The following is a 9,435-nucleotide window of genomic DNA, read 5'->3' as shown; positions in this document are numbered from 1 at the left end:
CCTGATAAAAGGAAGAGGCTCTCTGTTGACCCTGGTGTAAGGGGGAGGCTCTCTGGGGACCCTGATGCAAGGCAGGGACTCTGATTTAAGGGGGCTCTCTGGGGCTCTGATGTAAGGGGGGGCTCTCCAGGGACCCTGATGTAAGGAGGGGCTCTCTGGGGACCCTGATGTAAGGGGGAGGCTCTCTGGGGACCCTGACGCAAGACTGAGCCTTGCTTGGGACTCTGATGTAAGGGGGGCTCTCTGGGGAATCTGATGAAAGGGGGGGGTCTCTGGGGACCCTGATGCAAAGCAGGGGCTCTGTGGGGGCTCTGGTGTAAGGGGGGGCTCTCTGGGGACCCTGATGTAAGGAAGGCCTCTCTGGGGACCCTGATAAAAGCGAGAGGCTCTCTGTTGACCCTGGTGAAAGGGGGAGGCTCTCTGGGGACCCTGATGCAAGGCAGGGACTCTGATTTAAGGGGGCTCTCTGGGGCTCTGATGTAAGGGGGGGCTCTCCAGGGACCCTGATGTAAGGAGGGGCTCTCTGGGGACCCTGATGTAAGGGGGAGGCTCTCTGGGGACCCTAAAGTAAGGGAAAGGCTCTCTGGGGACTCTGATGTAAGGGGGAGGCTTTCTGGGCACCCTGATGTAAGCGGGAGGCTCTCTGGGGACCCTGATGCAAGACTAAGGCTCTCTGGGGACTCTGTTGTAAGGGGGCCCTCTGGAGACCCTGGTGCAAGACTGAGGCTTTCTTGGGACTCTGATTTAAGGGGGGGGCTCTCTGGGGACTCTGATGTAAGGGGGGCTCTCTGGGGACCCTGATGCAAAGCAGGGGCTCTCTGATGACTCTGGTGTAAGGGGGGCTCTCTGGGGACCCTGATGTAAGGAAGGCCTCTCTGGGGACCCTGATAAAAGGAAGAGGCTCCCTGTTGACCCTGGTGTAAGGGGGAGGCTCTCTGGGGACCCTGATGTAAGGAGGAGCTCTCTGGGGAGCCGGATGTAAGCAGGAGGCTTTCTGGGGACCCTGATGTAAGGGAGATGCTCTCTGGGGACCCTGATGTAAGGGAGATGCTCTCTGGGGACCCTGGTGCAAGACTGAGGCTCTCTGGGGACTCTGATGTAAGGAGGGGCTCTCTGGGGACCCCGAAGTAAGGGGGCTCTCTGGGGACCCTGATGTAAGGAGGGGCTCTCTGGGGACCCTGATGTAAGAGGGAGGCTCTCTGGGGGCCCTGATGTAAGGGGGAGGCTCAGTGCGCAACCTGGCAGAGCCTCAGCGCCGCTGCATTGCCGAAAGGCAGCCAATGGCTGTGCAGCAATGCCGGTTTCTGAAATTTCAGCCAATGAGGCTGTAGCCATGTTCCTGCATGACGTTAGCCCAAAGAGGGCCAAAAGAGGACATCTGGAAGTTTCTGGGCCTCATAATTATTCAAGGAGTGGTGGGGAAACCCCTGTAGAAGTGGTATTGGACAACCAAAAAATTACTAGCCACTCCTTTTTTTGACACGGTCATGTCGGACTACAAAGTTTCTCTGCTAATGAAATATTTGCACTTTCAAAATAATGAAGAATTTGATGAGACTTCTCACCCAGCACCAAAACTGAAAAAAGATTTGGGAGGTGTATCATATTATTCAGAAAAATTTCCAATAGACCTATGTGCCAGATAGAGACATCAGTATCCACGAAAGTTTAATGGCCTACAAAGGAAGACTCAGCTGGATACAGTATATCACATCTAAGAAAGCATGATTTGGCATAAAATCATTCATGCTCTGTGAATCCAGCACTGGTTACATATGGAATTTGGTCCTTTACACCAGGAAAGGAACCAAATTCAACGAAAGATTCAGTAATTATGGAATGGCAACCACTTTTGTTCTTACTTTGATTGAGCCATTGCTGAATCAGGGCTACTGTGTAACCACAGATAATTTTTACACTTCTCCGGAACTCTATGAGTTCCTTCTACAGCACAAGACGGATACCTATGGGACCGTTAGAGCTAACCGGCGTGACATGCCGCCAACCTTTGGCAATAAAAAGCTCAAAGCAGGAGAAATAGTTGCCTGGCAGAAAGGCAAAATGATGGCACTGAGATGGTGTGACAAAAAAGATGTGTGCCTAATGAGTACCATTCACAACACCTCTACTGTCATGGTACACAGAAAAGGTTGAAAAGACGTAACGAAACCGCAAGTCGTGATGGTCTACAACAACACCATGGGAGGTGTTGACAGAACTGACCAGGCCATGACTTTTTATCCAGCCATGAGAAAGCAACAAAAAAAATTACAAAAAAATCTTCAGGCATCTTCTTGAACAGTGCCTGTGGAATGCCTTCATTCTTCTAAAAAAAAGAGTGACAAGCCTGTGGTTCATGCAGACTTTGTTTACAAAGTTGCCGAACTTATATTTCTCAAGCACCAAACACCAATGACTGTAAATAGATCTGGATGTCGTGCTGCTGGTGTTGTGAACGCTGAACACCAGACTGGTCGTCACTTTATGGACCATATTCCACCAACGGAAAAGAAGTCAGCACCCACAAGGGATATGTGTGGTATGCTGCTCTAAGTGTGACGACACTGGAAGGAAAATCAGAAAAGAAACCAGGTTCTATTGTCCTGATTGTAACGTCGGACTTTGTGCTGTACCATATTTAAAAAATTTCCATACCTGGGACGTTTACTGAAGCAATATGACTACTACTATTGCAACCTTGTTTGGCCAAAAAAATGTCAGTGTTTTTGATTATATTATTTACTAAAAATTATTGAATAAAAAGTATTATTATTATTATATTATTATTTGTTATTATTTATAGTTATTTATTATATTATAATTTATGATTTTGTGTTTCAAATTTTATCATACCCGAGATGTCTACTAGACTCTGGTTAGGACAGATTTAAGTGAGTTATTCCTAAGAATTACAGGCCTACAATATAAAACGCCAAATTTCCATGCAAAATAATGGTACCACTTTCAGCACTTGGCAATTGTGCGGTCATGCAACACTAAGCAAATTACATTTTTATCATTTTTTTTACACAAATAGAGCTTTCTTTTGGGGGTATTTGATTACAACTGAGGTTTTTATTTTTTGGGATATAAATACAAAAAAAATCAGAAAATTGAAAAAAAAAAAAAAACAAAACAAGATTTTCTACTTTCTGTTACAAAACATATCCAATAAAAAAATTAATCAAAAAAATCTAATCTCTTTATAAATGTATGCCAAAATGTATTCTGCTACATGTCTTTGGTAGAAAAAAATCCCAATAAGTGTATATTAATTGGTTGGTGTGAAAGTTATAGTGTCTACAAATTATGGCATATCTACTGGAATTTGCGCATCTATAGATGATATACAGTACTGTAACGGCGGTGATCAGCAACTTATAGTGTGACTGTGACAGGATGGCGGGCAATCTGGAGCTAAAAGACTTTGGTTGGGAGGATCACTAACTGCTACTGATGTCACTAATGACACTAATACAGTGATAATACTGTATACTGATACTGTACTAATGACACCAACTGGGAAAGGGTTAACATATGGGGCAATCAAGGGGTTAACTGTGTGCCTAACAAGGTGTAATTTGTGTAATGTGTGCTGCTTTTACTTAATAATCTGACTATTATTTCTCCCTGGTTTTCAGCTAGAAGAAACAGCCAAATCGCTGTTCACTGTACACAGTAAACACAGAACTCTGTCTGATTTGACACAGGTGATCAGCAGGTTTCATACAAAATTATTGGCTGAAATCTGCTGCCAAACTCATGATGTGTCCATTCACAGCACGGGTCACCAGGGGGCGCACACACAGGGACGTAGGCCAGCAATGTACATGTATGTTGCCATCTCTCACCTGCCCCCCACTCACAGTATATTTAATGTGAGTGGTGGACAGGTGGTTAAATGGGTAGTAGGTGGATTTCTTGTTTAGAAATAACTCTGTAACTATAATTACATTGTAATTCGGATACATATAGGCACTTTATATTTAAAGTGATATTAAAGGATTTTTTTTTGTCTTAAAATGAAAAAGATGTCATATTTACCTGCTCTGAACAATGACACTGCACAAAGCAGTCCCTTATCTACTCTTTCAGGGTCCCCCAGAGGTGCTATCCACTGCTCCCTGCTCCAGGTGCCTCCTTAGCAAGCCAGGGACTAGGGGGGCACCCATGCACCTGCGCTTCTGAACTGGACTGCATGCATCTATAGACACACACAGTGCCAGTAGCCCATAACCCCGTTCCCTCCTCACTGGAGATTGACTGACAGCAGCAGGAACTTATGAACAGGAAGTGAAGAGAGATGATCTGCAGCCAGGATAGTGCTGGATCGATGGGATAGTCAGGTAAGTGTTTAGCAATGAGGTTAGGAAAGATAGTGGAGTGTTTTTTACCTTACTGCAGTGAATGCAGTAAGGTAAAACACTATTTGAGTTTGGAACCACTTCAATGTTAGCATTTTCTTCCACTTTGAAGTAACGGTACATAGAGCTAACGGAATTTACTGCATGACCCAAACTGGCGCAAATATTTGTTTAAACTGGGCATAGACCATTATAAAGGGAACTAAAGTCAGAAAAGTGTTGTTAAGACTTTATTGAATTCCCCCGAGTGAATTACAAGAAAATGAACACACAAGTGTTACTTTATCATATATTGTTTCCATCTGTAGTGGTTTACAGAAATGATAAGCCACAACACCAACATGTATTAAATATCATAGCAGTACAATAGAAGAGAAAAGTTTCAGCCTTAAAGAGTTGATGCATTTTTGCTCCTATGCTTCCAATATTTCGTATTACTGGGAATATAAGGTCCATCTCAGTGGCATTAGGGATCAGTGATATGGATATGGATGATCCCTGGTCCTGTGTGATGAGTGGTTCTGATTCCCAATCCCCATCCCTGGTCCTGTGTTATGGATGGTTCTGATTCCCAATCCCCATCTCTGGTCCTATGTGATGAATGGTTCTGATCCCCCAGTGCCCATAACTGGTCCTGTGTGATGGATGTGGGTGATCTCAGGCCTCATCCTGGTGGAAGTGAGGTTCAATGAGGCAGATAATCTCCAGTCCCCATCCCTGGTCCTGTGTATGGATGGTTCTGATCCCCAGTCCCCATCCCTGGTCCTGTGTGATGAATGGTTCCGAACTTCAGTGCTCATCCCTGGTCCTGTGTGATGGATAGTTCTGATCTCCAGTCCCCATCCCTGGTCCCGTGTGATGAATAGTTCTGATCTCCAGTCCCCATCCCTAGTCCTGTGTGTGGATGGTTCTGATCTTCAGTCCCTATCCTTTGTCCAGAGTTATGAAGGTTCTGATCCCCAGTTCCTATCCCTGGCTCTGTGTGATGGATGGTTCTGATCCCTGGTGCATATCCCTGGTCCTGTGTGTTGGATGGTTCTGATCTCCAGTCCCTGTCTCTGGTCCTGTGTAATGGATGGTTCTGATGCCTAGGCCATTTCCTTGGTCCTGTGTGATGGATAGTTCTGATCCTCAGTCCACATCCCTGGTTCTATGTGTTGAATGGTTCTGATTTCCAGTCTCCATCCCTGTTCTTGTGTGTTGTATGGTTCTGATCCCCAGTCCTGTGTGTGGGTGTTTCTGGTCCCTATCCCTAGTCCTGTATAAAAGGGGGTTCTGATCCCTAGTCTCCATCCCTGGTCCTGTATGATGGGTGGTCCCTAGTTCCCATCCCTGGTCCTGTGTGTGGATGTTTCTGGTCCCTATCCCTGGTCCTGTATGATGGATTGTGCCTAGTTCCCATCCCTGGTCCTGTATGATGGATAGTCCCCATCCCTGGTTCTGTACGATGGATGGTCCCCAGTCCCCATCCCTGGTCCTGTATAATGGATGGTTTTGATCCCTAGTCCCCATCCCTGGTCCTGTATATTGGATGGTTCTGGTCCCTAGTCTTCATCCCTCGTCCTGTATAATGGATGGCTCTGGTCCCTAGTCCCTAACCCGGTCCCGTATAATAGATGGTTCGGGTTCCTAGTCCCCATCCCTGGTCCTGTATGATGGATGGTCCCTGGTCCCCATCCCTGGTCCTGCGTGATGGGTGGTTCTAGTCCCCCATCCCTGGTCATGTGTGATGGATGGTTCTAGTCCCCATCCCTGGTCCTGTGTGATGGATACTTCTAGTCCCTATCCCTGTATGATGGATGGTTCTAGTCCCCATCCCTGGTCTTGTATGATGGATGGTTCTGGTCCCCATCCCTGGTCCTGTATAAGAGATGGTCCCTGGTCCCCATCCCTAGTTCTTTATAATGGATGGTCCCTGGTCCCCATCCCTGGTCCTGTATAATGGATGGTCCCTGGTCCCCATCCCTGGTCCTATATAATGGATGGTCCCTGGTCCCCATCCCTGGTCTTGTATAATGGATGGTCCCTGGTCCCCATCCCTGGTTCTTTATAATGGATGGTCCCTGGTCCCCATCCCTGGTCCTGTATAATGGATGGTCCCTGGTCCCACATCCCTGGTCCTGTATAATGGATGGTCCCTGGTCCCCATCTCTGGTCTTGTATAATGGATGGTCCCTGGTCCCCATTCCTGGTCCTGTATAATGGATGGTCCCTAGTCCCCATCCTTGGTCCTGTATAATGGATGGTCCCTGGTCCTGTATAATGGATGGTTCCTAGTCCCCATCCCTGGTCCTGTATAATGGATGGTCCCTGGTTCTGATCCCTGGTCCTGTATAATGGATGGTCCCTAGTCCTCATCCCTGGTCCTGTATAATGGATGGTCCCTGGTCCCCATCCCTGGTCCTGTATAATGGATGGTCCCTAGTCCCTATCCCTGGTCCTGTATAATGGATGGTCCCTGGTCCCCATCCCTTGTCCTGTATAACGGATGGTCCCTGGTCCCCATCCCTGGTCCTGTATAATAGATGGTCCTTGGTTCACATCCCGGGTCCTGTATCATGGATGGTCCCTGGTCCCCATCCCTGGTCCTGTATAATGGATGGTCCCTGATCCCTATCCCTGTATAATGGATGGTCCCTGATCCCTATCCCGCTATAATGGATGGTCTCTGGTCCCCATCCCTTGTGCTGTATAATGGATGGTCTCTGGTCCTGTATAATGGATGGTCCCTGATCCCCATCCCTGGTCCTGTATAATGGATGGTCCCTAGTCCCCATCCCTGGTCCTGCATAACGGATGGTCTCTGGTCCTGTATAATGGATGGTCCCTGATCCCCATCCCTGGTCCTGTATAATGGATGGTCCCTAGTCCCCATCCCTGGTCCTGTATAATGGATGGTCCCTGATCCCCATCCCTGGTCCTATATAATGGATGGTCCCTGATCCCTATCCCTGGTCCTGTATAATGGATGGTCCCTGGTCCTGTATAATGGATGGTCCCTGGTCCCCATCCCTGGTCCTGTATAATGGATGGTCCCTGGTCCCCATCCCTGGTCCTGTATAATGGATGGTCCCTGGTCCCCATCCCTGGTCCTGATAATGAATGGTCCCTGGTCCTGTATAATGGATGGTCCCTGATCCCCATCCATGGTCCTGTAAATGGATGGTCCCTGGTCCCCATCCCTGGTCCTGTCTAATGGATGGTCCCTGGTCCCCATCCCTGGTCCTGTATGATGTGTGCATTGTCTCGCTCCTCTTCCCCTTCCGGAGGCGATGATTTGCTGCAGATGACATCAGAGGTGGATGCTGGAAATCAGAGCCTCATCCGATCCTCCCAGCCCAAACCCTCCATATATAAGGCGGCCCTCCTCCCCTCCCCGGCTCACTCCCTGTCTGCTCTCAGCTGCTGAAGGATGGCCACTGTGGTGGAGCCGGGGCCGGACACTGAGCCCATCCTCAACCCATCTTCTACCACCACCTCCTCCTCCCCCAGCCTGTCCCACAGGTTCCTGGACAGCAAATTCTACCTGCTGGTGGTGATCGGGGAGATTGTGACAGAGGAGCACCTGAGGTGTGCCATAGCCAATATAGAGAGAGGTAAGGCACTGTGACAGCCCTGCTGACTGACCTCTGAGCCCAGCATACCATCCATGGTGTACAGGTGTCACCTGCTCTCCATCGCTCCATTCACCATCTTCATCAGGAACAAAGACAATGTGATGCAGCCACTCCCTGCTCTCTGGGCTGCAGATCTAACAGTTGGCTGCTCCTCCCTCTGCTGACTGCTATAGATCATGGGGCTCAGTCAGGAATGGGGGATCCTCCATACTACATACACCCCCCCCCCCCTATACATATCTGGACATACACCCCCCCCCCCCTATACATATCTGGACATACACCCCCCACCCCCCTTATACATATCTGGACATACACCCCCCACCCCCTTATACATATCTGGACATACACTTCACCCCCCTCCCTTATATATATCTGGACATACACTTCACCCCCTATACATCTCTGGACATACACTACACCCCCTATACATATCTGGATTGTCACATCCAGGCAGATTAAAAATAAACTTTGTACAGCAGCTGGATCCATCCATGTGGTGTCACATGCTGCACACCCCACCCAGACACTGTCATCCACTGTCACATCATTGCTTTCTATGGGAAGTGATGGGCACCCATAGTGAGGACAAGCAGGCACCATGCAGGGGGCACTCAGCTGTGGACAGGCATGATTCAGCACACACGTGTCGGGTGATCGGGGCTGATGCGGTGCCATGCAGTCAGTGCCATGCCTTGATCAGCCCTTTGCCCTTGCAGCACAGCAGCCTGCCTGTGTAATGACACTTGCAGAGCGATGCCGGCTGGTGGGCGTGGTGCAGTCCGCAGTGCGGTCCCTACGGCAGCGTATGGCAGCACACAGCGGACAAAGAGGGATATGCAGGCAGCTCTGGAGAGAGCAGCTGCTGTGTGCTCTCCACTGGATGATGAGCCATGAGATCTCCTAGGTCACCATCAGCATCATCTCTTCCGTATGACACTTGCTGTACCTTCCTGAGCAGCAAATATATATATATATATATATATATATATATATATATATATATATATATATATATTCCTTCCTGAAGAAGGACGTTAAGCACTTTGCCCAAAACTGTTGCATTGCATTGTTGGAGCATAATATGTCATTTTTGTATATTCCTTTGGACTTTCAATACATTTAAAGTGTAGCAATCCCTGATTAAATTCTTCCTATATATGACCAGTGGGATGGTCTGATTGCTCTGCACTGTACCCATATCGGTTGTGCTGTTCACAATACCTATTTATAATATATATATCTAGATATATATATAGATATCTATCTATATATATATATATATATATATATATATAGATAGATATCTATATATATAGATATATAGATATATATCTGTATATCTATAGATATCTATATATATATTACATAGAAAGACCCCCCACGTGGAGCTGGGTCTATGTTTGTCCATAGTATAGCAGCATTACTTTATCTATGCATATTCTTACCAGTTC

General features: G+C 47.5%; 1 protein-coding gene across 1 annotated transcript in view; it reads left to right on the top strand.

Moving 5' to 3' along the window:
• The first annotated feature begins 7,721 nt into the window (after positions 1–7,721).
• Positions 7,722–9,435, top strand: part of MAP1B (microtubule associated protein 1B) — a 112,125-nt gene continuing 110,411 nt past the window's right edge. Inside the window, exon 1 of the mRNA XM_073624393.1 lies at positions 7,722–7,960. Coding sequence (XP_073480494.1) covers positions 7,777–7,960 — 184 coding nt within the window. The 5' untranslated portion in view covers positions 7,722–7,776. The remainder of the gene's footprint in view (positions 7,961–9,435) is intronic.

The sequence above is a fragment of the Aquarana catesbeiana genome, linkage group LG01 (genome assembly GCF_042186555.1).
Source record: "Aquarana catesbeiana isolate 2022-GZ linkage group LG01, ASM4218655v1, whole genome shotgun sequence".
Lineage (NCBI taxonomy): Eukaryota > Metazoa > Chordata > Amphibia > Anura > Ranidae > Aquarana > Aquarana catesbeiana.
Note: the sequence above shows the minus strand (reverse complement) of the source record. Positions and strands in the feature narration are given on the sequence as shown.